The sequence below is a fragment of the Puccinia triticina genome, chromosome 18A, assembly GCF_026914185.1.
Source record: "Puccinia triticina chromosome 18A, complete sequence".
Lineage (NCBI taxonomy): Eukaryota > Fungi > Basidiomycota > Pucciniomycetes > Pucciniales > Pucciniaceae > Puccinia > Puccinia triticina.
The window spans coordinates 835,638-862,468 of record NC_070575.1 but is presented as its reverse complement, the minus strand read 5'-3'; the positions used below and the strand labels follow the sequence as shown (position 1 = coordinate 862,468).

Below are 26,831 nucleotides of genomic sequence, written 5' to 3'. Positions count from 1 at the left end.
GCTAGTGAATAGAGACAACTGTTAATCTGCCACACACGAGAGAAGTTGTTTTTTTCCTTTGTTTATATAATCTTCCCTTCTTCGAGAAAGCTTGCTACTATCTTTTGGTTGGCTGTGAAGAAAGTCCTGTCAGATTGATATGCTCCAATTGTACTTACTACGTTTTTTGAAGGCAATTCAAGAAGATGAATTTCCCACCTTTTCTTTGGAGTAGGAAGTACACAACATCTGTTGAAACTCCAGTAGTACATATGTACTCTGGCAATACACCCATTGAATAACATTGGCCCCTTTGTGCTCATCAGGGAGTTCCATTACATGGTTTATGGGTGTGGCGAAGTTAGCTTCATGTCATCTGCTGCTTATTTTCCCCAATTCTTTCATGGTGCATGTATCCAAGGTTAATGAAGCCCTAAATCAACACAAGTTCCTTGAGGACACACCCCAATGGCTTGTCCAGAGCTATTCAAGTTAGCTAATAGTAATCCTCTGCCTGCCCAGGCGGAGTAGTATACCACTTGTTGCATTGCACCAAGCAGAGGCAGGATTTAATGAACAGATCACAACCCAGTGGGCCCAGAGAGTTGATTTTGATGGGAGCTTTTAAAATCAAGCCCAATTTATTCATCTCTGATTGAATTCAATTCTGGTCTGTATTTCCATGGCACCCAAAGCCTTCCCCATCCATGCACTATTGCACCCATCTCCATGGCCATGAATTGCGTTTTGAACATGAAGTTTGGATTCTGTACAGTGCAAGATGTCTGATACAGGATGATCTGGAAAAACTTGAGGGCCATTAATAGTTACTGTAACTAAAAATTGGACATGGAATCAGGAACTGCTAGTGAGTAAGTTGATCAAAATGATAAAAAAAAAAGGATCAGGCTTTCCTGCTACCTCTTTCTCCAGCTTTGTCGCTATCTTGATTCTCTTGCTATCTCTTCCTCCAGGCTTCTTTCTTTGAAATTCTTTCTGTCTCCTTATGATATCACCTCCATCAAGTGGGCTACTTCGGCCAAGACCAAATTCAGGAAACATTCATGAGTCATAGTATTGGTAGCATTACAACTCTGATGTAGTGCTCTTCAAATTGTTTCTCAAGCCCAGACCGCAATGAAGGGGGAAAAAAATGAGTTTGATTCACAAAAAAATGGCACAACACATAGTCAGGAGAGGATGAAGGAAAACAGAAAGAGAATGTAAGAAGTGTTTGGCTCGTAGTTTTCCAGCACCTCTTGCATTTCTTTTGTGCCCAAGAAGCTTGAAACTTGATATTGCTGTGTAAGGTGCGAAAAGCAGCTTGATTTATTTTTGGCCGAACAAGAAAAGCCAGCAAAAATACAAGAGCAGAGATGTGATTGATTCTGATTGAGTGCCCAAGTGCGACATCAGTGAGGATAGGGGGTGTTTGGAAGTGCGAGGTTGGCTTGGAATGCGAGGGGCCCTCGCCCCGCCTGGGTGCCAGCCAGCGACTCTCAACCACGAGGATGCAACCCCAGCCACAGCCAAACAGCACCTCGACAGCAACCGACAGCAGCCATCCAACGCAGGACGACGAGCCCATCGGGACTGCCATCGATCCATCGATCCCCTATCCTATCCCAGCTATCGATCCCTTCCTCCCCTCCTCCGACACTCTTTCGTCCACCCCGCTTAACACCGCTCCGGACAACGATAGCCATGTCCCTCTGACTTTTAATATCCGTTTCGCTTCCGATGGATCCGTGCCTGATCTTCTTAACGTCTGGGTCGGCGACAGAGAGAGCGTCCGAGACTTCAAACGCCGGGTCGGTTATTCAATCATCCATGCATCCAATTGAATATTTCTAATTTCCTTCTTTTTTTGCCTGTTCATTGCAGATTCAACTATTGCGACCTTCTCTTGCCTCCAGACGTCTCAGGTTGGTAAGTCATTGAACCTCGATGTGATAATAGAGAAAATGAGGCGGAAACAGCTGACGAAAATGAAGTCACATGTGTCACAGATCTACCTAGGACGGGTCTTAACAGATGGGACGCTGCTGGTACCATGGACAGAGCTACTTCTCAAGCGACAAAACTCACAACTTTCGCAGACAGAGACGGTGACGAGGGTATTGGGAGATGCGGTGAGTGGGGCGTTGGGGGCGGTCAAGGGCGGGTACGATGCGGCGATAGGAGTGAAGAGCAAAGGGAAAGGGAAGGAGGTCGAGCCGGTAGCGGGAGGGACGAACCAGTTCGACACAGTAGTCTGGCTACAATGTGCGGTGGGCGAGATGATGTCGCCCACGATGGCCAGCGCGGCTCTAGAGCCCGAAGCAGACCGGGATGCACGCGCCCAAGCCGCGCTGAACGAGCCTCCCCAGCAGGTCTCTGGCTTCGACCGTCTCGCTGAGGCTGGCTTCTCAGAGGAGGATATCGAACAGGTCAGGCGACAGTTTCATGCCGAACACGAGTTTACCAACAGTCCTTCTGGCTTCGTCGATACCGATGAAGAGGAACATGCTCGGGCTATGGAAGATCAATGGCTCGAAGGACTCAATTCGACACAGGATGGTGTCGATAATGGTCAGACTTCAATCCATCCCTTGTTTTTTGTTTCCTACCCAATATCTGATCTTCCCCTATTTTTGTGTCACTTCTATATGTAGGAATGGGTACACATATCTATTCAACACTTTTCAAAGGACTTTGCGTTGGCTTCTTCTTCCCGATCATACCGATATTTTTCTTCAGGACCGATCTACTAGATCGGAGAACTCAACTAGCCATCCTTTCTGGATCAGCCATCAATTTCCTCTTTGGTTAGTCCTTCAGATCTGTTCATTCGCTCCCCTTTTCATCTCCCCGCAAACCCTTGCGCTGGCTGATCTTACCTCTTTTTCTTTCTTTGTCTGTGGAAAAAACAACTTAATCAAAGGTGTATTACAATACACCAATTCATAATCCTCCATCGTTTTTTCTCGCCTCTCTTTTAAGTTGCCTTTGCTCTTTCTCATTATCTCAGCAATAGATCAAACTCTATGTACGCTATATCTAAACCCCTCATCCAATCGAATGATAAGTCGATTTGTGAACTCGTTTGTAATCCTATCTATCCATCTCCTTATAACCATATCCTGCACGTCTTACATATACTAATCAGTGGTGTATCCCAAGCTCTTGCTAGTTTGTATAGTTTCTCTCTTTTGTTTTGTCTGGTTGTATTGCCTATGTTGTTCTTTTTTGTTTGTTTGTTTGTTTGTTTACGTTTGTCTATCTTCTTTTGTCTTTCTTTGATACAGGTGGAACATATTATGACATGAAGAGGTAATCATTTCATGGATAAACAACAATTGAAAAATACATAATTATTAACAAAAAAGGAAGGTATGGCAGGATACAGTTAATCGCTATCTGCCATGGACGGCCATCGACATCGTCTGCTGAGCCGTTCCTGAGTCTCCAATTCTCCAGGGGTTTAAACGCTGCTGGCGGACTTCGTCGAGATAGGTCGAGATCTACAGACCCTGCAGAACCAGATCTGCAGCCCCTGGGACAGCATGTCCCCGCAAAAATTAAGGTTTTCTGGCTGCAGATCTGGTTCTGCAGGGGGCTGCAGATTAACGGGAAGTCCTCCACTCTCTCCACATGCCTCACGGGCGCATCTTGACATTATAATGCAACTCACAACGCACATCTATGGCTTCTGGAAAAAAAATTCTTCTTTGTAGGTGAAACTGGCGATCATGAGTGGTGGCTGTGATTGAATCCAACGCGACTGCAAGACTCGTACTCTTTCAACTCGCAACTAGCTGCTTGACCATCAATTGATGAGGAGCACCATCCTCTACAAAGGCATAGATACGGCTTGATCAACATTCATACCAATCTTGCGGGTGAACGTGAGCCTGATAAAAACGGTTGAGCACATACCAATAAAGGTGGGTCCAACGGGTTGGTAACCAATCTTGGAGTAGAACCCAATCACTGGTAGCTGGGAATGTAAGCGAATCTGAGTAGGAATGCTGGAGTCTAGCAGCAATGGAGCACGATCAGCTAGTGCTTTGAACCCATCCAGAAGCTGCCGCTCGAAGCTGATCATCATCTGTTTCCCGATGCCTAATCGACGATAAGCTGGGAGCAATGCGATCCTTCCTATCTTGGCTTTTTTTGGATCGTAGCGTAAAGTTCCAAGATACTCGTTCGGCCGAATCGATAAGGAAAATAATGCATGGACGCAAGTCCCATCCAGCCTGCAGTTGAGGAACCCAATGGGGAGCGCAACGAATTATTGGGTTGGTCCATCTGGCACGCAAGAAAAAGGACGGCCTAACCCTGCGTGCAAGCAGAACCCGGGTTTCTGATCAATCGAGCACAATCGACACGCACTCATCAAATTCATCTGCCAAGTCGAACCCTTGCTCCGTGACGAAAACCTATATAAATGAAAACACGCAAAACTTAGTCTCATCAGCTGGTAGTGGACAACTGGTGTATATCTCAGATGTGGTGTATAATGCAGATAAGAGAAGAAACAAATCACTCAACCTCTATTCTGATCTGCCGGCAAACTTCGAATAACAGATTGACGGAAGAAAAACAAATGGTTTCCAGTTGCTACGATTTCAGGTATCAAGACGAGAAAGTGCGCGATCAACTTGACCAGCATTCAGCTTGTCGTGGTTTAAAGTGTTGGCAAAAGGTTGCTTACCAAGTGTCCTGCTGAGGTAGCTGGTGGTATTTGGGGATCCATGTGTGCTTTGGGCAAGTTTGCCGGCCGGAGCATGACTCAATTGAGTCTTCCTAAATGATCCGGAGCGCTGCGGATCTTCGCTCGTATGCCAGCCACCAATATTGCTGGAAAGTTGTTGATGGCATTACCCTGCCAGGAAGTCATCTGGATAAGTCCTCTCTTCTTGTGAAAGACACGTCTCTCCAAATTCATGGCAACCAGACACGGGAAGGCGCATGCTCTGCAAGTCATTTCGCGTGCAAGACTAGATTACACATCAACGGCAGGTCTGAAGATTTGGCTACAGGTGTTACTAGCTACAGCTCATCTAACAGGAAAAAATGAGCAGAACAATTTGTCGAAAGAGTGGGATAATTACTTATGTATTTACAAACTTGATACACTGATCAAAAATAAAACTAGGTAGGAATAATGATTTCAGGAAGGGCAAAGCGACATTGGTGCTGCTACACACACTCTATGTCTTCTTGCAGCACCGGGTCATGTTGGTCTTGAGCCAAAAATAGGTGGAGCCAACAAAACGAACTGCCGAAAGACCAAAAGTTGACCAAAGAATGATATCTGGGAGAATAGGTGAGATCAGTGTGCGTGCGTCGAATTGAAGGGAGGGAATTCACTTACTGAAGTACATCGACTGTTTCTTTTCCTCGTCCGCGGTGGATTTGTTCAATCCGTTTACATTCTGGTAGTTACATGTGTGTCAGCATCTCCGGTCGTGGGGCAAGGGAGAAAAGGTATAAAACTTACTGCAATAGCCACTGACAAGGCAGCGTTTGAAAGCATCCATACGGACACTAAGCGTGTGCGGAAGGTTTTGTTTCCGTCGTCCTCAGTGGGCTTCTCTGCTACTTCGACATTACTCCAAGGAGTGATTGCACGGCCAACAACCGCCTTGAAGTTCGCGTCCAAGTCTTCCTCGGTCCTAACCACATCCTTGACCGTAGGTCCAACTCCATCGGCCTTTTCGGTGGACGACTTTACTGAAGGCAAGGCATCGACTTTGTCCGAGCCCTTGGTACCCCCTACAGATTGATTGGGGTGTCAGCCAAAATCAATCATTCTTAAGTGGCATTTAGATAAGGTACTTACATGAAACATCATGCAAATTGCAAAAAGCATAGACCTATAATAATCATGTTAGCAGGAATTACATTGAAGAGTCAGGATACTGCTTACATTCAGGATGTTGGTGAAGGATGGCGCAAGGCCTGGGTTGAGGAGTGACAATACCGTAAGCTTTTGACTCTACGCAGGAGATGACATTTGGAAGCCTACCCATGTATTGCGGGAACGAAGACAGCATGTGCCATGGGTCGGCGTAGAGACAGGAAGCAATTAGGCTGCAAAAGATTTCACTCCGTCAGGTTCAAGAGACATCATGTGAATTGTAAGAATGAATTAGCGACAAACTATATTCCATATGTTGACACCAAAGCAGCAAGAAGTACTCCGTTAGTACCACCAATCAGCACATGAAATTTATCAACGATTGTCGGGGAGTCTTTGAAAGTCAGCGAGCCGAAGGCCCGGACAGTCAAAAGCAGGGCACAGAACTACAGGGGAGGATTATTTAGTTCAATCCAGTGCATATCAGCTGCGACATTTGAGAGAACTTGACTTACGAACAAATAGTACGATAAAACCGCGAAGATGATAAAACATATGACATATGTCGTTTGCTCGCCTTTGGGGCGATTTCCCAAAGCGAGAACAAACTGCGTAGCAAAACAGTGTCAACATATGTTTCATCTGCCAAGGTCAACGAATCGGGTAGAATGGACTCACTTGCAAAGCTAGTGCGCCGAGGTATAGCCACTGAAGAACCAAGTTGACCCAATGAGTGATAACTTCATTTTTGAACAAAAATACTCCGTTTTGAGGTAAAAGTTCAATGATGATACTGAAGGTGAGCCAGAGGTTGGCTGTAAATGTAATAAGCGGGTCGGATGAATCAGCTACGTGAGTCGCAAAGTTTACTATGAGTGAGCACAAAAATAGATATACCCAATGAAAACCAAGTGAAAATGAGTTGAAAAATGTTGAAGAGTGCTTGAACGTGAAACATTAACAGTCCTAGTAGAACGATAACAGATAGTCAGTAGATCGTCAAATGCAGAGTAGACGCTGATGGCTTACGAATAGGATTGTGAGACGATTTGTAAAACCTGAAGAAATGGATGGTGGCGTAGATGGAGGCAGCAAAACTTCCGTTGAGCCAACGACGACGTTGACTGATGAGTTCGGCGGCTTGTTCGGGGACATCGGTTTCACCCTTGGCTGCTCTAACATAGCTGAGAAGCCACGCATCGTTGGCTTTTGCAGCCAGCTCAAAACACAAGATTCGGTCCTCTGCAAGAAACATGTTCTTGGTGAAGATGCCCATTCCGTTCAGGCCCTTTTTGCCCAGCCGGTCAGCTAGCGTGTGGTCTCCGTGAAAATATTGCTGTAGGGGTCGTCCAGACAATGCCCGGAATCGGTAAGCCGAAAAAGCACCAGGCAGCACGGAGACGTAACCAAACGCAGACTCCAACGGCTTGTCAAGAATGTTAGACATCTTGTACTCAAAGTTTTGAGCGGCAACAAGGGGGTTGATGAGCTTTTTGCCGCCCTTCAACATCGCGTAAATCTTAGAATGTCACATAGGTTGAAGGTCAATAAATTAATCAAAGCGTCGCTAAGAAATGTTTACATACCTCACCACAGGCTCCACCAAGATTACGGTTGTTGTGAAAGGCTTGCCATAAGTAGTATAATGAGCGCTTGCCTGGCTTGGTACCAGCGTCAATAAGAATACAGACTTCGGGATCAAGTTGCCGGCCGATCGCGTTGAACAGCCATCGATGAGAATTGATCTTCTTCGAATTCTTCTGCTTCAGGCAGAAAATCATCTGAACAGGAACCAAGTTCGTCTTCGAGTCGCCACCATCCTGAGTAGGTACCACTAGAGACGGCTTGTGATCCACCGAGAGCTGAGTAGTGTACTAAAAACAATACGGGTTGTCAATTGTTGGGCATTCAGGCGCACTGCTTGAAGGGGCACGAACTTCAAAAATGTGAGCAACGGTCTCTTTGCCGTCGATTTCTTTTTTCATCAGTCCATCCTGATAAACGCCAACAGTGGCAAGAATATCGAGCACATTCTAACACAATTTACAAAAAAAATAAACCAAGTTCAGTAATCAGGATTCATCGGTGGAAAGGAAGAATAACTGCTGAACTTTGTCACATGGCCCAATTCCGTCAAAAATCAAGCAAACAACAATTTTCTGCCATCCACTACCCTTTTGGCCAGCTTCGGCCCCTTTGCCATTCCAAAATTTGGAGTTAGATTTGCAAATGTCCCGTATCTTTAATCAAACAAAAAGAAAATATTTGCTTAATTGATTAAGCACTGTGTGATGAAGTATGCGAAAGAAAGCTCACGTTCAACATCACACCATGCATGGTACGAGCAAAGAGCACCTTATCCTCATTGTAGTACGTGACTGCGATGAGTAATTCGGTTTCATTGCCGGTGGTTGCAGTCCTAAGTTTCCACCCGTTTTCGGGAGTGAAGTCATCCGGGTCGCAAGTAGCTGCTGTGTAACGAAGATGAGAGAATTGCTTCCCAACAGCTTGCTGGAGGTATTTTTGTTCGATGGAGTTAGAAACCGCCTTTGGAACCCTGTGTCAGCAAGCGTAAAGCATGGTCAGCTGGCGTGGCTAGATAACGCACACTGGTACGAAGACAATGAGCAACTTACGGATAGTCGTTGATGAAGTTACCCTGTGTAAGCTTCACCCGGCGAGTGATACCACGCTGAACAGGTCTAGCACGGCGTCTCCAATCGTCATCACTGACCATCGAGCCGGCGCCTCCGGGGCTGGGCATAGATCCTGAAAAAGGCGAAGCCGGTGGATAGCCGGGCATACCACCGTTGTAGTCAGGCATGCCGGCAGGTGGGTAGCCGGGTCCCCCAGTGGGTGGGTAGTAATCTCCCGGATAGGCCGCGCCGGCCATGGGGAGGGCGTGAGAGGTTAGGGAGGATTTTTCATCGTGGATTTGAAATGAGGATTGATGGGTGAGGGTGTGCTGTGAGTTGGTAGACATTTGAGGATGATATAGGGTGGGGGATGCATCAAGACCGGATTCGTATGAGGGTTGACGGCTTCCTTGGTCGCGCAATGGGTGATGGTGTTGATAAGACATCGGAGTTTTGAGATAACGATGACTTCAAAGAGGCCGTCAATTGAAAAGCGGCGGTAAGCTGAGAGAACTGTTGCCAGTAAAGAGCGTGAGGCCTTCGGGACAGTATGAAACAGTAGACACAAAAATATTCAAGATGCAGTGTCGATATCTGAGGGGATGAGGTTAAAGGGTTGTATCTGATCTGCAACGAAAATAAGGTAAGTAAGCTTGTCCTACACCGTCGCAATGCGATTGATGTACAAGAGGTGTTGAGAGAAATGTGATCAAACAAAGAGGAGGGTTATTGAGGGTTGGAAGGGGGGAAGACAGGCCGTCTACCAGACAATGGTAAGCTTGATAAATGAATTGACAGGAAATCAATGCACGCATCAGTGCATTCAGACGAAAGACCAGGACATGGACGAAAATGGTAATGCAGATTGGCTCGGTTGGGAAAGAAACTTGACAAAAGACCTTGATCAGCATAACCTACTGCTAAGGCCTGTCATAGCGCTTCACAGAAGGAATAGCGTTCCCAACCTGGGGAGAATAGCATGCGGCTATCTTGAGCAGAGCATTTTATCGGAATGATGAAGTCGGACTTTAGTTGAATCTGACTTGATCGTGGTCATGGGAAATCCAAGGCAAAACATTCATGATTGAAAACCTCACTCGGTCTTACCATCCAACCTCGCTAGCCGGAGGCATGAATCACAAGGAGGGGGCGGGCGTGCCGCGTGCCACATGGAGAGAAGTCGCAAAAATTCGCAACAAGATTGATGAATATGTCTATTCAGAGAAAGCAGCGAGAAGTGGGATATGTTGACAGAATGCTGAATGATGTCGTGCCTAAAATCAGGCTAGCTAATTTTGCATGAAACCAGCAGACCTAGTGATGGCGGAGATTCCCGGTGCTATAAGCTCAAGGTCTTCTGGTCTTTTCCTTCTCACCAGCACAGGTGGCAGTCACCTCAGGTGACATGGTGAAGTTTTCTAGTCGACACTGTCAGTGACAGTGACAGCGCATATTTATGTCAATATGGCTTGCTGCTTATCCAGAGAGATACTTGCGCTCCGTGTGATTAGCACCGGTACTGATTTGCACCAGGATTACATGATTGAAAAGTTGATTTGAAGGCGAATCTGGATGATCAAGAGCTTCAACATGCATCTTATGCTGATATCTAGCTTAGCCTTCAACTTGCCAAAACGACAGATTCGCCGCAAGGGAGCCCACCTTGAGAATGCAAATCAAAGAAAGATGACGAATGGGAATGAGGCACCTCCGAGAGAACATATCACTTACAAACGGAGGAATCTGACCGTCGCGCCAAATGCCGTAATATTACAACTGCGTTGTACTTGAATGAGTGCACTTGCTAGAAAAGGCCGGGCGCCTGGAGTAGACAGAAATCCGATGAAAGAATTAGTTTCCACAAGGACCTGGCAATTGTGACTGGCGTGTAGTATGGATTAAGAAAAGAGAGAAGTAAGGAGTGTGGTCATTAATCAAAGGCCTGAATTAAAAGATTGTAGAGTAATAACTAATAAGTGATGAATCTTAGATTTGTTGAATCTCCAGAGGCAGGGTGAGCAGAGCTCGATATATATCGGAGACCATCAAACGCGAAGGGGGCGATAGTCAACGTCACACCATACATCTATGGCTGCGATTCGCTAATTACTGAGCCCAGCGGACATCCTGGCCCCTATCCAAGGTTTGAAACGCATCGATGAAACAAACCCCAACTGGTCATAGGGACTTGGCTCTAGGTGCTTTCATGTACTACGAGATGTATGGGATGGAAAAGGTTATGCAGGGATCACGGAGAATGTGTGTATCTCAATTGACCAATCATGTCGGAATATCACAGATGGTCCAAAAATTGGGCGCATTGCAACCTTCGAGCAATCACATCTTGTCGTCCATAGGCATCAGCCGCGTGTCCACATATGTGACGGCCTGAGAGCATCGCCGGTAGAGCGTCGAGGAACCCAGATAAAACGTTGATAGAAGCCCAAAATAACCTTTCAAATCAAGGGACTGGTAGCTGCGTCGCCTTCGAGAATGATCAAGATGGCACCAAGTAGCGGTGAGAGCAGAAGGAAGGTTGGAGCCCTAGGGCTGGGTGCTGTAAGCCCCCGATTGGAACTGTTTATGTGTTGTGATCTCCCACTTGATTCTAAATGATGAGACGCGCCCTTTTCTATAACGACCTAACGCTCGCATAATCCAAAAATCTCACGAGCAAATGATCCGGACTAACAGTGGAGGGTACGGTATGTGAGCACGCCCTCGAAACCTGACATCGTGATGCAAATCCGAGCATGCAAGAGCGTTTCTTGAGCTGACAATAGCGCAATGAAACGGTATCGTTACACATATTTACGTTATAGACGCACCTTGCTTCGAACTTGCGAAGACCTCGCTTCGAGCTTGCGAAGATGTAGGACTAGCCTGATGTCAAGCGAGACGAGATTCGGCTACTGGTAGGATTTGAATCTGTTAGGGTGGAAAATAATGGCAAGGGATATCTTAATTCAAAATCTAGACGCTTGTGCCAGGCGCGCTCCCGAGAGGAGGAACGACTCCGAGATCCATCGCTGAAGAATGTTCAATTAGAGCTTTACTGACCTGAAATATGGTAAAGCCCGCTCAAACTGCCTTTAGACTCAAGTGGACGTTTCGATTCGATACTCAGCCGCGGGATCCGATGAAGACGAGAAAAGCTAAAGAAATGGTTGACTGCCAGGTACTTGCGAGAGGATAGTTTTCGAAAGTTAAATTTGGTAAAGCGGAATGGGTGCCACAAACACCGTGTCTGCTTGTGAAGGAGAATCATCGTTTTATGAGCTTGATATGAGGTCGCGGTAAAAAACAGCCTTCGGTTTAATTATCAAGAGTGTCAACGTCCGTCCCCCAAAACCATGACCTTTCAAACCAGCAGTAGGCAAGCATGCTCAAATGAATTCTTCATCCACCTTCTGTCACGAGGTGAATCTGACTGCGAATTCCTTTTCTTATCTCGCAAATATTTATGACGCGGGTTCTGCGCGATCTCTTGTCTTTTTACTTGTGGTGAGTTGTGGGTACAGGGCCTAGGCAGCCGGAGCAGACGTCTCACTCATTGTCCCACACTTCCCCATGACTAAGATGCGGTGGGTCGTGGTGGTAATCAAGCTGGTGAGTCGTCACTCGTGACAGACTTCATATTTATTTGATCGGCAATCGAGCTACAAAATCGATGCAAGAAAATAATCAAACCTCATGTTTATAAAATATTCAATTATGCAAGGATTCCGTCACATGCCCCCCCTACGCCGAGGGGGAGGAGGGTTGAATTTGGTAGGAGTGAAATTCGAACGGAAAACTGCAAAAGTCCTGAGAGCTGTCGAGAGTGATCTGAAGAGGGCAGCAATTCTTAGACCGAACTAAGTCCCACCTGCGGCATTGGACACAATCCGATGATTTGATTCAGGTTTTTGCTGATGCGTTCGTCATACGCGATGAATTATCACAGAAGCCCAAGGTCGCGCTCGTGACCCCCTCGGAGCCACGCCGCACGACATGTCCATGCCTGAGATAAGTTAGAGAACTGGGTGTGGATGTACCTCGTGGGATCTCTGGTCCAAAGTGCTTCTCCCTTCCAGCTCCCGGAGCTGAGGACAACATCAAGCTTGATACTACATAGTCATCACAAATTGGATAGTTTGACATTATTTCGGTTACAACGGACAACAAGAACTCCGCTGAAGGGCTGGAGATATTAATCAAGGAACGCTTCACCTGTCAGCGGCTGAATCAAGCGGATGCCCAAAATGACTGCCACGTTCAGAGTTTCTGCATGGCCTGGATGTCAGAGGATTGGATGTAGTCTTCAAACTCGGAAATCTTGTCTTGGAGGTCATCCAAAGAGACCTTCTCATCTTCGACCACTAAACTGATTTGCATCTTGCGAACTCCGTACCCAACAGGTACCACTGTGAAATTAGAAGGGGTAGGTTGAGCTACGAAATCAGAGGTGGTGAGGTAAGAACATGAACTGACGCTTGCTCAGACCCCAGACCAACCCGTCCATCTCGACAGACCGTACACATTTCTCAAGCTCAGCCATGTCGGTCTCATCATCCCAAGGCTTGACATCAAGCGTGACCAGTGACTGTGATGAGGGGAAATGTGAATAACTTGGCTATGCCATTGATATTGATCGAGATGAAATCAAGTGAACAAACCTTGGCAATGGTCTTGGGCTTGTTAGCTTTCTTAGCGGCATACTCTGCGAGACGGGTAGCCTTGAGCTTCTCAGCGGCCTCGTCAACTTCTTCATCATCAGACCCAAAGAGGTCGATGTCATCATCGTCATCGCCATCAGCGGCAGCAGCAGCTGTAAGTCAAAAGACGTGTTAGCATGCAGGTGAAGCAAGCATCTGCAAGTTCAGACGGGACATACGAGCTGAGGTGGACCCTTTGGCAGGACCGTAAGAGGATAATTCCTTCTTCTCGCCTGGCAGGGAAGCGTGTTCACTCTCCCAGCTCTTGATGTGCGCCCACCATCGGGCAGACTGAGGATATTTCTTCACGTCGGGGGACGAGGCGATAGCTAGAAAAACTACTACATCAGCTTGGGAGGGTGCGTAACTTGAAAAAAAAGTAAGATAAAGGATGCAAGTCAGTAATAAGCTTCTTTCAAGAGAATCTTCATCAAAGAAAAGATCGAGCAGGATCAGAGGGGTTGGTATGAAGTTGTCAGCATCGTGTGCCGAGGTGTTCCGGAGAACAAGGTCGGGGTCTTAAGCCGCCTGTGCCTCGGCCAACGGTGTTCAGAAACACGGACCAAACATGTAGATCATCACGAAAGCTCGATCTATACAACCATGCAAAAGGCTCAACTAACCCTTCGATGTAGCTCTTGTCATACACATGCTGCTCCAATTGAGAGTAGTCGTTACCGGTAAAATCGAAGCCTGGTAGTTTGGGCGGCGAAACAAAGAGAGGTCAGCGGCAGGATTCAGGCGGTGCAGCAGGGATAACCAACTCACCCATTTCGTTCTGAAGAAGATTTGATGTTGAGGCCGGCTTGTATGTACTTGGGAGGATGCGGGTTGGGTGGTGGGAGCCAACAGCAGAGGCGGGAGAATATATGGGCGGCCTAGGCGCAGTACGCAGTCACATCTCTCCGTGAGAAATGTGGGTGGCTCTTGTTGTTTGACCTAGGTCACCCGGCTGCGGCTGAAGCCGGGACACTACCGCTCATGCCAAAACAGCTCGAACCAGATGGGAGGTAAATCTATTTATGTCGCACCTTGAAGCCTGATTTCTCATATGCTGCCTAGCAAAAACACGAAGGAGAGAAAAGAGAGAAGAAAACTTACCATGCTTGGGTCCGTGGGCCGTGGGCTTTAGCGCAGCCCAAGATGAGTGTGGAGTTGGTCAGCTATAAAAATCAACCCCGTAAGGGATATTCAAGATTTAAGGCCCCGTTTGGCACCGATATAATAGGGGGGTTCACGATTCACCAGGGAAGAAAGTGTTGCACTCTCTAGAGAGTGCCAGGCCATAATTTCTGTCTAGAAGTCTGCCAGATATAAACCATTTCCCCATGTGTAAATGAGTTGTGTGTTGGCCGTGTGTTCATACTCAACTAATACTGATCTTATCTGTATCACATCTTGTTGGATTTGGTGAATTAAACTCAAATAATGGCTTTCTCCACTTGACAGCAAGTACACACACAGATTCTCCAATGACAGGTGACCTGGCCATGAATTCAAGACAAACCCCAATTGATTAATGGGTTACATGGCCATCAAGTAGAGAAACCCTCCATGTGATGACTAATTTAGATGGCCATCAGGTGGGGGGTTTCTCCACTCCATGATCCTGTTTATTTTCCATGAAGTGAATACATCCTCCAATTGATGACCATTTATACCAGCATTTGAGTGGAGAAATCCTCAACTCAATGGCTGTTGTGTATGGCCATTGAGGTAAGGGATTCTCATATTAATAACTGGTGTATACCGGCCATTGATTGGGGATGGTATCCACTTGATTAAAGTTTACTGGGCTATGAGCCGCCATGCTAAATGAAAATTACATGATATTCATCAAGGAGGGCTTTTATGATCTTGAAAAACCAGTAATTACTATCAATTGTGCTGGGGAACTCCCAGATCAATACACAGTAGATTCTGGCCATCCGGCTGGGCTTTTGCGAGCTGGATGGCCAGTATATGCTGCCTTGAGAGCTTGGGAAGGCTTCCTTGATGACCAGTATGGGCTGGTCCTCGGGATAGGGCATTCATGTGATGACCAGTAGGTACTGGTCATCGGATTTGGCTTTGGGGAGGCAGTGGATTGATTTCCACACTTGTCCACCCTATTGTACGGCCAAACAATAGGGTGGACAAAATAAAGGGGTCCCCAAGTCGGGGGAGCCCTCTTGCGATAACCAGGACATACTGGTCATCGCGCTGGCTTTTCCAAGCTTGTGAGTCAGTATAAGCAGTCCACAGAGATCAGAAAAGCCCATATGGATGGCCAGCTTGTGGTGGCCAATGAGAAGGTACCTCCCAGCGCGATGAACAAAAACCACTGTTCATCAAGTCCGGGGAAAAGTGTGATATTTTAACCATGTCCACCCCAATGTTTGCCCAAACATAAGGGTGGACATTACATAAGAAAATCAACCCTCCCCGGGCAAACAGGGGGATGTTAGGCCAATCTGTGTTTCCCCACGCGTCCATAGTTCACTTGTGACAACCTTCAAACCCCCAGACACAATTTTTTTAACACTTTTCCCCCCATATTTGTGTCACTGCTGCTGGCCCATGGCCAATGATTTTAAGTGGTCTGGATACAGAAATTGCACAGTGCAGAAGTCTTTAAATAACAGCCAGAAATAATTTAGCACCATTTTATGAGAGAAATACACACCATGTTGTTGCACCATCAACATGGAAACAAAGGGACCTGTGATGAACTAATTCTAAACATAAAAGAAAATTAATGGAAAATGGTGGGGGAAAAGATGTAAGATGATCAGTCTACAAGAAAAATGGTGCTACCCATACTGTGATTTGCGTGGGTATTTAAGAATTGACTGTTCAATTTGGAGTTCTCAGACCAGCTGTTGAATTAGTTCTCCAGCTAGTTTCAGAAGCAAGGGAAAATTGGTGCACCTTTGATTATCCACTACTCTACCCCCTTTCCCTTGAGCAGCCTTCATGAGGATTCTACACTGCATTTTTCAGTTAAGTTAAATTTACAAAAGTGTACAATTTGTGGTCATGTACTAGGCAAGGTGCATATTCCAAAATGAACAGCTATTGACGCTGAAAACTCAAAAAATTATGGTTGATCCCTTGGTAAATATGGTAGGGAAATCTGAATCCGGTATTTTCACATTTCATATTGCTGAGAGTTTAACTGCATGTTACACAGATTTTCTTAGCTTTGACATGTTTTAATAGTTGAAGAATGAAAATCTTGTTTCAAACCACTTTCCGGCCAATTTGATAGGGTAATTGGCATGTCAGAAATATGCCACAACAATTCATCCGCCAGTTGGCAGATCCTCTGAACTTGCTATTTCTTACAAGTATGTTCCATAATGTGATTTTATGTGGGTTTTGAATGAAAAATTCTGCAAATCAAAATATTCCCTGGCACTTGGCTAAGAACAAATTTGAGCATAAAGATAGGTACATTCTTTGAAAAGTTTGTGTGCAATAAATCTCACTTCTGCAATTGTAATCATGATGAAACAAACACAAAAATTCAGCAGATAGATACTTGTGTGTTGGCATTGAGTTACACATCATTTCACAAAGACTTGAACTACAGTTACAATTGTATTGGTAAGAAATTGAACATAGAGGTAAATTCCACATTGAACTCACATGAGACAAAACAACATACAAAATTACGGCCTGGCACTCTCTAGAGAGTGCAACACTTTCCCCCCTGGTGATTGAAATTTACAAAACTTTGGGACACATTTCAAGGTGTTTATGAACATTTTCTAAAAAAATTGATAAATTGCACTGATTGATCAGTATCACCTGCTGCTGTGCATTTTGCCAAAATTTTAAAACTTTGTTCATACAGGCCTTAAATTTGGCTCCAAAGTTTAGTAAAATTCAATTGTGAACCCCCCTAATCAGTGAAATAATCACAAACAATTTAATCTGTGACATTTTGACTATTACACCCAAAATTAAGATTAAACTAATATATCAGGACTCTGGAAACCCCCGATAAATGAGCGGCATGAAAATGTATGAATTTTTGCATTTTTTTTGCAAAATTGTATGCATTAACATGGTATGAATTGGCTTTGAAACCAAAAAGGGTACGCATGAAACACCAGATATGTAAATGTATGATTTTCCAATGAAATTCAGGTAAGTTGGCTAAAACCCGCAAATCCCCGCTTAAAATCAGGGTTTTTGGGAACCCTGGTCCAATTTAAGCTCAAGCATATCTACACATGAGAATGTATGAATCAGCCAAAAAACCCATTCCCCTGTATGAATGTAGGTGAAATTCAGGAATTTACATGCCACCCAGTTGGGCCTGTACCATAGCAGCTTGAAAAGCTGTTTTTTCGTTGGAAAACAACTTTCCTCACGGAAAACAGTTTCCCCTCAAAAATGTGTACCACAGCAGCTGTTTTTTGTTCAAAACAATTAATTTCCAGAAACAGGTCTGACCCTGTTTCTCACAAGTAATTTGTGAAAGATTTCAGACAACTAAGATAGATTTATTTCTTTATGAGACTCTGCATAGTATGTAACATCATTTGTTTGCTCAGAAAATTGAGAAGGGTAATTAAGTATTTACCTGGTGAAAGGTGAAGGATTTTTGGCCGGAGGCGAGCGGAGCGGGCGGAGGAAAAAGATCGGCTTAGCCAATAGCAGACAACAAGTCTGAAAAAGAGACTGTTTTTTACTCACTCTTAGGGGCTAAAGTGCCTAAGCAGAGAGTCTCGAAGTGGGGCTAAAGTGCCACTCGAGGATTCAGTTTAGTCAGGACTGATGGCTTTGATTTCTTGGAGTCTAGCGGTTTTAAGTAGACTACATACAATATGGTTAACTTGTGGGCGCGGATTTAATCATCACTAGAGGCCAAGGCGGCTTCGCCGCTGCAAATACTAACCACAATTTTCAGGCCCACTTGTTCCCTGATAGTAGTGTCATACTAAGCTCCCTCCAATCATAATGCCATCACAGCCCTGAAATTAACATGTTGAACTCCAATCATAATGCCATCACAGCCCTGAAATTAACATGTTGAACTTGTTTGCATTTACCAAACCACTTCAGCATCCCTCCTTGTACACAGAGTCCGTGAAATTGATGAGAATCATCTATTCCTTTAAACTCCATGGATACTCTTCAATTTCATATGGCAGGTCTTTCCCCAAGAATGATTCTACGAGCTTGTGAAAAATTCTACCAGTTAGAGTCTCAAAGGGGCAGTGCTACAGGTTCTGTATTTGTGCTAATTTTAACAATTTTACAGCCTGAAAATTGATGTGCATATGTAGGTGACAGATGCAGATTGCAGAAAGCAATCATCTTTGTATATTTTTGTTTTCTTTTCAGAGGAAAATGTTTCCAGCTCATGGGTGATCACTCCAATGTGGCAGTAATGTTGTTAGAGGAATGAGGGTACATTTCAGTCAAATACAAGGGTATAGTTGAGGTTTTTTCAATCTGCACAGTTTGGTTTCAGTGGCTGAAACAGATGTGTGTATACATACTCAAATCAGGTTGAGAATAAATAGTTAAGGTGTTCAAAGTTGAAATCATAAAATTTTTAATACATAAAATCATAAAATCATGAACCTTTCAAGTGATGATTCCATATGTACCATTCTAGAAATCTTGCTGTAATTTGAGTGTTTGGGTGGTACATATTTTTTTCAGCTCAGAATTCTATAATTTTATGGTTTTATGATTTTATGCAAGTCAACTTTGAACACCCTAAGTGAATCCAAGACAATTACTTTTGTCCTATGCCAGGCCTGAGAGGCATGAGATTACATGTCAGTCAAATACAATGGGATAGGATATTTTAGAACAAATCTTGGAGACATTCAAAAGTTTTTTGTTTTGTGTTTCTTGGGTATTAAATTATGATTTTTTCTCAAAAATAACCAATTCTAACAGCTAGTAAATAGAAAGTTTCAGAAGAACAAGCCGGAGGGCCTTTGAGTGGTAATTAACAAAAATCAGGTGGTGCACACATCCAATCCACATTGTCTCCCACCAAAGAAGGCTTGGCAGCTTTGACAGGTCTCCTCATGTCGTCGGAATCTTTGCAACTTAATTCTTTGTCATCTGATATAAGGGCTAGAGGGCTGCTGTCTCCGGATACCCTGTGACTGCCATTGGAGTGACGGTTGGCCTGGGACAAGAGCAGACAGGAGAGGTTGGGCTCGGCGACCAAGCTGATCAAAATAAGACATTGCAGGGCCTGGGTCTTTCCCAGAAATGCTGGCGGAGGGGTGTTAAACCACTGGCTGATTGTGTCCACTCAAAAGCTAGGGGAACCGGCACGGATGACGACGTTAATGGGGTGATCAGGAGAGTGTTGTATTGCAAGTCGCCTGAAAAGTGTGCGCTGGGTGAGGAGGCCGCGGCGAGAAAGGGTTGGTGATGCTCACACTTGGAAGACGGATGGGCAGCAACAAGGAGGGCGCCGATGAGCTGGTAGACTCGGTCAGCGACAGCAGCCCCACAATCTATGCATGGCATGCATGTTTTTCAAAACTCTTTTCAGTCCTGTGTATAGAAAGAAAGATGCATGATGCTGGCCCACCTTGAGTCTACAGATGACTTCCTTGTTCACGCGTTTGAGCTGGACACGGAGGTTCTTGAAATTCAAAGTTGCAAAGTCGTTGGAGGGGCTGGTGGTGCGAGCGTTCAAGTTCTGGGTGGTTTGAGCGGAGCTTTGTACTCTTGGCAACAGACATTAGAAAGTACTTTCGGAGTTTGTTGGTGTACAGGCTGGATACGCAACAAAATCAACACAGCAGGTAAGAACAATACACATTGGGTATCTGGTTGGATGCAGTAGTATCACGTTCCCGGTGGGCCAGGCACAGACTCACAGTACATATATCAGGTCAACCTTTCAGTGAGACACATCGTGTGCGATGGAGTGCCGAGTTGTTGCAAACTCAGAACTGTTTATGATAGCATATTTAACTTTATTTGAACTGATCAATGGAAGCCTGACAAACATACATAGGAAATGGAGAATCTAAAATGTATTTGGCGAACTAAGAGGTTGCAATCCAAAGCGTATTTGGCGAACCAAAAGAAGATTCCAAGGGCAGGATTTTGCAAAAAAAAATGCAAGTAAGACCAAAGCGGAGCAAGTTTCTGGTCCAGTGTGAAGGGTACTCACAGCCGAGCGTGCGTAGTCAATATTGTACTGCAACCCTGAGCTCCGTGGCACATACGATTAATACCAGTGGTGAAGGCGATGGTGGTGCAGCCAATGATCCCGAGATGTGCTAGTGGCGTGGGTTGGGCGGGCAACAGATGTCAGTGGAGACAAGGTCAGCTGAAGACAGATATGAGCTGATGCAAGGCATGTGGGTGGATGGGTATTTAATAGAGGGAGGGATGGGCAAGTCCCCCCCCCCCCCCCCCCAGGGGATCCGGCTTCGTCCGCCCCCTCCCTGGAAGCCCCCTAGTTGCTTGATTAGGCCCCTCCTTGACAGCTCTTTCACAGAGTTTTTCACAACCGGCCCTTTTTTGCTTGTTGCTTTGGCACAGCTGGAGGGTCATCCATAGGGCCTTTGGGTCTTTGGGGATATTTTCAATGGCTGTGTGTATTGTTTAAATTGTGTGCTCTTCTGTTGTGCTATTTTTTAATTGAAAATACACCAAAACTTAGATCTAGATTTCCACATTTGTGTGGATTTAATAAACTTGGATGAATGAATAAAAAAAAGGCACATGCATGACAGACAAACAAGAAATGGTGACATGTTTGTGTCAGGGAGGAGAAAGAAGATTGGGAAGAGAAAGAGCGAGAACAAGTGAAATTCCAACAAAAGACTGCTCTCTTAGTGAGAATAAAAATGGTGAAAGAAAGATGTGGAGCGCAATGGTTCCAATAATTGACCTGCATCAATCTGAGTACCGTGACAGCTCATTAGCTTTCATTTGCACCTTTCTAGTTATTTGTTTTAAGTCTCATGTTCTCTTACTCTTTTTGAGTCTTTGGTCCTTGTGACCCACTTGGTTGTATTCGGCGAAACGGCTGAGTAATGACGGTACAATGTCTAGTCACAGTTGTGAGTGTTATCAGCCTGTAGTTTCTTTCTGCCGCTTTTGTGGCTATAACACTTGCCATCTGTTTCCACTTCTCTTTGAGATGGGATGGTTTGGTTGGTCTTGCTCTCCTCGACTTTATCTAGGAGAGTTTTGGGGATGATGCATTAGCTTTTTCATCTTGGGCGTTCAGAGCATGAATTATCAGTTACTCACCTTTGGTGTCAACTGATATTCTAGCTCTTATTTGCTTGGAGCCGGGATTGTACACAGGCCGGAGTTTGTTGCTTGCGAGTGTTGGACCTGCATTCATCAATAGTGATGTGTCAGTTTCACGACGCCACACGGCTGATTTGGACTGCGGAAATGGTTTGCTTTGCTTACCACATTCCGCAGCTGATTTAGATTTGGGCCGCTCTCTCAATTTATGAGCGCTAAGCCTTTTGCCTTGGCGTGAATTCTCACAATTTCCTCCTGCTGACCCCCCTCCAACCAATACACTGGGGCCTCTCTCCTCAGCCAATGCAACATATGTATTAGTCCCTCTCTCATCTCGGACCGATGCAACATATTTATTGGTCCATCTTTCACCTTGGACCAACCCAACATGTTGGTCTGTCTATCCTCCCAGACTGATATAGTTATCAGTCTGAGAGGAATTCTCTCCTTCCTCTCCAACCAATACAACTAGATTGGCCGGAGAGGAAGAGAGGGGGTTCTGCCACCGGTATTATGTTTCAATCTGAGAGTAGCTCTCTCCCCCTTCCTCCCGGACCACTCTATTGGATTGGTTTGAGAGGAATCCTCCCCTTCTTCCTCTCTGCCCAATATACAATTGGTCCAAGAGGAAGAAGGGGAGTGTTCCCCTCAAATTGATACATTGTATTGGTCTGATGGGATCCATCTCCCCTTTGCCCTTGGACAGACTGGTCTATTGCACTGGTTGGAGTAAAATTCCCTCATTCTTCCTCTCCAACCAATACAATTACTACATAGATTGGTCGGAGAGGAAGGGAGAGGTTTGTTCCCACCTCCTCTCATCTTGGAACAATACACAATGAATGTATTGGTCTAGTGTTGAGGACCTTCCATCCCCCCGGACCCATGTTCTATGTATTTATGTATGTACATACACAGTTTGGTCCAGGAGAGCAGTGCAGGAAGCCTGCAGTTGTGGTACACAATTATGGGAGGCTGTTTTTTTTATCTCTTGATAAACTGAACATTGAAAAAAGAAAGCTGTTTTCCTTGTGTGGGAAAAACAGATTTTGTATGGTACAGGCCCTTTGTTATGAGCTGTAGCACGGGCTCCGCAGCACAGACTCACATGTACATAGACTACACGTACATGTCACAAACCATGCACAAGTTTTGAGAGCCTGGAGATCCAAGCCTCTTCATCATCCTGCAATCTACCATCTTGGATCCAGAACCCCCAGACTCCATCTTCCTCTCCACAGATCAGACCATAATACCCTTATAGGAGGTTTTCAGGATCCTAATATATTGCTAGCGTTTGTCAGCATGCAAAATAATTAATATGTACACTTCACCCAGGTCCAACACAGATTGTTCACCTTTGGGATGACCATGCAAAAAATCCATCCCAAGGAACTTCTCCCTCTCAATGACCGCTTGACCAGTCATCAAAAACAAAAACAGAACCTGTTTATGGTCTCTGGAGGATTTCACCCTTTTGATGACCGGTAAACTGGTCATCAAAAGGTTGAAGTCCTCTTGATCAATCTCAATGTGGATGACCAGTCAATATCCTTGACCGGTTCCAGTAAAACAAGCCATCAAGAGGCTTTGGGATGGCCTGTTCAAACGGTCATCCAGAGGAGTATGGCCTGTGTTAATGGTCATCCAGAGGATTATGGCCTGTTCAAACAGTCATCCAGAGGAGTATGGCCTGTTCAATTGCTCATCCAGAGGAGTATACCCAACCTCTTGATCACTGGTTGACTGGTCATCAAGAAGGAAGACACAACACCTGAATCTAGAAGGTGTATGTATCCTCCTTCTTGATGACCATTCAACTGGTCATTGAGATCATCAAGAGTTTATGTACACATTGAGCACCGGCCAAGCCTCTCCATGAGTGGTGGAGAGGGTGTTTGATATTTATGTTTTGCCGGGTCTGAGCTGCTGATATATTGAGAGGTAGCTAATTACAGGAAATTAAATATATCACTGTGCCAAACACCATTGGTATTTCACCAATATAATCACAAAATATTTGTGAAATATATTGCTGATTATATTGGTGCCAAACGGTGTAAGACTCAAAAGTGGTTGTGAGACCCTTTTGCTGAATGGAGGATGTTGAGTTGTCTGTTAGTCTGCTACCATGATGTATCACCACAGTATGGAGGGCTGTCGGATCAACCCATGAGCACTACCAACCAACCACCCAGCTGGCAGCCACAAGCGTCTGTAGCCTAGTTGGTAAAGGCAGCACTCTAGTATGTGTCTCAGCATAGCTGAGGTCGTGAGTTTGACTCTCACCAGACACATCTTCATTTTACAGTCTCTACAGAGAAGGGGATGATGGAGGTGCAAAATCTGCACTTCTATACTATCAGATAACAAGACCCACCAAGCTAAGCTTGCCAAGTTTCAATCATGTGATAGGTCTGGTCTAGTTCCAGATGAAGTTGTTTGATGACAGGTATGTGAGAGTTGAGAGGGTTTATGATGATGGAAGGGGTGAAAGTTGACTCGATGTTTCTGGTGGGGGTTGAACACAGGTCCTTGAGAGGGTGATGTAAAAAGTTGAGAAGAGTGTCTGGACTGAGAAGGTTAGTCGGGAGTTGAACCAGGAACGGGGTAACTCGTGACGGGTGCGTGATACACAACCAGGAGATATGAGAGTATGAGAATATGAGAGTGAGATCAGTGGTTATTGCAGATAAGAGGGATGATATGGTATGTTATAATGTTAAAGGCTAATGGGTGATATCTGTATAACTGGTGGGTACTGAACTGAGGGAAAAACAACTGGAGGGGAAAGAGCTCCTTATATAGACAACTGTGAGGGATTTTAGCTACAAGTGGGACCCTGGATGAGGGATTTTAGCTGGTGGGCTGCGCACAAGTGGTGTCAGAAGATACTAAATACAGGCAAAAAGTGGGGTGAGAAATGAAAGATGATGTCATACTAATGCAAGGAGTGCATAAAAAAAGTGGGGAAATGTCAAATTGCAAGGGGTGCATGAGTGGTTTCAGACTGCAAGGAGTGCAGAAATGTGGTTAGAAGACTGCGTGCAGCTGCAAGGGGTGCATGAATGAAGCGGGGACATGTCAAATATAGAAGAAATGGGGTTGGTCCCCTGCATATGCAGTGGAGATAAGTAGGATAGAAAAGAGTATGTGTTTGGCTGGGGCTGAGTATGTGTATACCTGGGAAAGGTGACTTGAGGGGTGTGACAGGTTGATGACTGAGGCTGGCCGTGTCCATGAGGGTGTAACTTCCAATCCAGAGGGGTTCCAGTGATGCTTCCAGTGGTGACTAGGGGTAAAATTGGCCGTATAATCCATTTCTGAGGCCCATTTGGTGGTATCTTGAGGCCTAGGGTGAGTAAATATATGTATGATAAAAAACTTTTGATTTCACTTTTCCGTTCCCTTCGTGTCACTCTCTTTGACATTCAGTGAAGGACTCAAATCTCAAGTCTTTAAAACTCAGAATATAATGGAGTAATGCTGAAAGCCAACCCTCAGACAACACCGCAAGGGCTACGCTGCGCATAGCAATTTTGACCTTGCTTTGCTTTAGCAGCGGGCTAGGCACTTTTCTGCTATTATTCTAAAGGAAAAAAGGCACAAAAATAGAGAGCTATTTTAAGCGGCAAGTAGCGGCATTCCACTACGCTTCTTGTACAGTAGCGGTAAAATCAATACTTTAGCAATTTTGCTGCGCTACTGTAGCGTCATTCAAATCTCAATCCTCAACATCATAAAGTGATGGAGGATTGATGATTAATTAGATTGGTGGCATTTTCTACAGAAAAGTGGACTAGCCTGCTACACTTTTGGCACAAAAGCAACCCCATTCACTAGGCTTCTTGCGCTACATAGTACTTATTAGCAGTTTAACCTCAAGTGGACCAAAAGGCACACCACAATTATTTTTGGCAGCATTTCCCCCAGCTGTACAATGAAAATACAAGTAAAAAATGTCCTGGACTGTAAGAATACTAGCCAAGGCAAGCGGCATTGACCTCATCAATTGAGGAAGATGCCAGGAGCTCAAACAGATGCGGAGAAAGGTGAGCAAAATGCAAACCCATTCCCGCAGTCCAAAACTGCGCAGAGGGGAAGTGAAGATACTGATGCCCAAATGATGCATACAGTTTTGACACCCGCAAGCAACAGCCACGTGGAAAAACTTGGTCCCAAACCATTGTTAGAAAGAATCTCAGCAAGCACCAAAGATGAGCGGTAGAGATCTAACTAACTGGTTAAGAAGCTAAAGCCTAATGCTAAAAGCTTCCATTCTGTCAGATCAATTCAACAAGAACAAAACCAATCACACCACCGAATCTACTCAAAGAGAAGAAATGGAAAACGGTCAGTGATGTGGTTAAAAGCTCTAGAAAACAAAAAGTGAACTAAAAGAGGAACTGGAACGTCATCTGTAACAGAGAGCGTGAAAAGACTCATGGAGCATTTTGCCAAAGCAAAACAAACAGGGAAATAAGAGCAAAGGCTCCGAACCTGTAAAGTGTAAGGACACGAAATGTCTCAACTAAAAAGGGAAAAGCACACAAACTAACAAGCTGATGCCACAATAGTTTTATCCTGTTGCAAAGCTGAACAGTGCTTATTTCCAACAAAAAATTCTTGACCAGAAGAAGGGATTAAAGGGGAGACAGGCCAGTCTCTTGCTCTTAGGTATAAAGAAATCTCAATTACTATCTTTAGATTCCTACAAGTTGTAATTAGAGATCTAGTTAAATCTAACTAGAAATAAAAATGCTCTTAGACCTTTGAATTCTTTCATGGACCACTTGGCTCTTTAAGCAATTGGCGCCAAGCAAGAGCCAAGCAGTGACCTCCACTGCTCCACACGCCATGTCCTTTCATACATTTACCCCCAACCCCAACTGACCACAAATTCTGCCTTCCTTTATTCCATTTCCAACCCCCTTATGTCTCTCAACATCAAATTACCATTCGCCCCCATTGTCCGTGTACCCATCCAAAAGTGTCAAAATTTTGGCCATTTACTTTTGCATATGGTATCATATTGCTAACAAGAATGTGAAGCTGAGGCAGTCCCCCAAATGCGGCAAACTGAGACTGTTTCCCTGCATGGGATGCTATTCCTCACCAGTATAGGTTTTCCAAATAACAAATCCCACCCCTACACATTGCTGAAATATCACCAATTCCAAGATAGGGAGACTGTGCTCTGGGATAGGATGTCTCTCCGGGCCCCACCAATTTCCCGGAAGAGGATGTTTGCCAATTCTGGGAAGCTGGGACCGTTTCCCGGTACAGGGGTGCCAATAATTGTACCATCCCTACACTTTGCCAGAAGAGTGCGTTTGTCAATTCGAGGATACTGGACCGTATCCAGGAATACAATGTTTTGCCGGGCCTTGCCAATTTCCCAGAAGGGGATGTTTGCCAATTCCAGGAAGATGC

General features: G+C 45.0%; 5 protein-coding genes across 5 annotated transcripts; 1 reads left to right on the top strand and 4 right to left on the bottom strand.

Moving 5' to 3' along the window:
* Nucleotides 1-1,490: 1,490 nt before the first annotated feature.
* On the top strand, nt 1,491-2,928 carry PtA15_18A103 (uncharacterized protein; the record flags this gene model as incomplete). The annotated part of the gene is made up of 5 exons (XM_053164610.1): nt 1,491-1,790; nt 1,864-1,908; nt 1,989-2,550; nt 2,634-2,786; nt 2,903-2,928. 5 exons carry the CDS (start codon nt 1,491-1,493, stop codon nt 2,926-2,928), a joined length of 1,086 nt encoding a protein of 361 aa, XP_053028602.1.
* An 833-nt stretch (nt 2,929-3,761) lies between these two features.
* PtA15_18A102 (uncharacterized protein) lies at nt 3,762-4,366 on the bottom strand (the record flags this gene model as incomplete). Its single annotated transcript, XM_053164609.1, has 3 exons — nt 3,762-3,811; nt 3,898-4,217; nt 4,299-4,366. 3 exons carry the CDS (start codon nt 4,364-4,366, stop codon nt 3,762-3,764), a joined length of 438 nt encoding a protein of 145 aa, XP_053028601.1.
* Nucleotides 4,367-5,174: 808 nt separating this feature from the next.
* PtA15_18A101 (uncharacterized protein) lies at nt 5,175-8,906 on the bottom strand (the record flags this gene model as incomplete). The annotated part of the gene is made up of 16 exons (XM_053164608.1): nt 5,175-5,278; nt 5,339-5,399; nt 5,465-5,739; nt 5,807-5,840; nt 5,894-5,925; nt 5,993-6,057; nt 6,128-6,270; nt 6,340-6,432; nt 6,503-6,639; nt 6,722-6,790; nt 6,854-7,343; nt 7,411-7,698; nt 7,762-7,857; nt 7,936-8,064; nt 8,141-8,381; nt 8,461-8,906. 16 exons carry the CDS (start codon nt 8,904-8,906, stop codon nt 5,175-5,177), a joined length of 2,703 nt encoding a protein of 900 aa, XP_053028600.1.
* Nucleotides 8,907-12,717: 3,811 nt separating this feature from the next.
* Nucleotides 12,718-13,929, bottom strand: PtA15_18A100 (uncharacterized protein; the record flags this gene model as incomplete). The annotated part of the gene is made up of 6 exons (XM_053164607.1): nt 12,718-12,866; nt 12,934-13,045; nt 13,119-13,270; nt 13,337-13,524; nt 13,781-13,850; nt 13,926-13,929. The coding sequence occupies 6 exons, from the start codon at nt 13,927-13,929 to the stop codon at nt 12,718-12,720; spliced, it is 675 nt and encodes a 224-aa protein (XP_053028599.1).
* Nucleotides 13,930-19,346: 5,417 nt separating this feature from the next.
* Nucleotides 19,347-20,042, bottom strand: PtA15_18A99 (uncharacterized protein; the record flags this gene model as incomplete). The annotated part of the gene is made up of 3 exons (XM_053165058.1): nt 19,347-19,601; nt 19,714-19,852; nt 20,026-20,042. 3 exons carry the CDS (start codon nt 20,040-20,042, stop codon nt 19,347-19,349), a joined length of 411 nt encoding a protein of 136 aa, XP_053028598.1.
* Between the last annotated feature and the right edge of the window lie 6,789 nt (nt 20,043-26,831).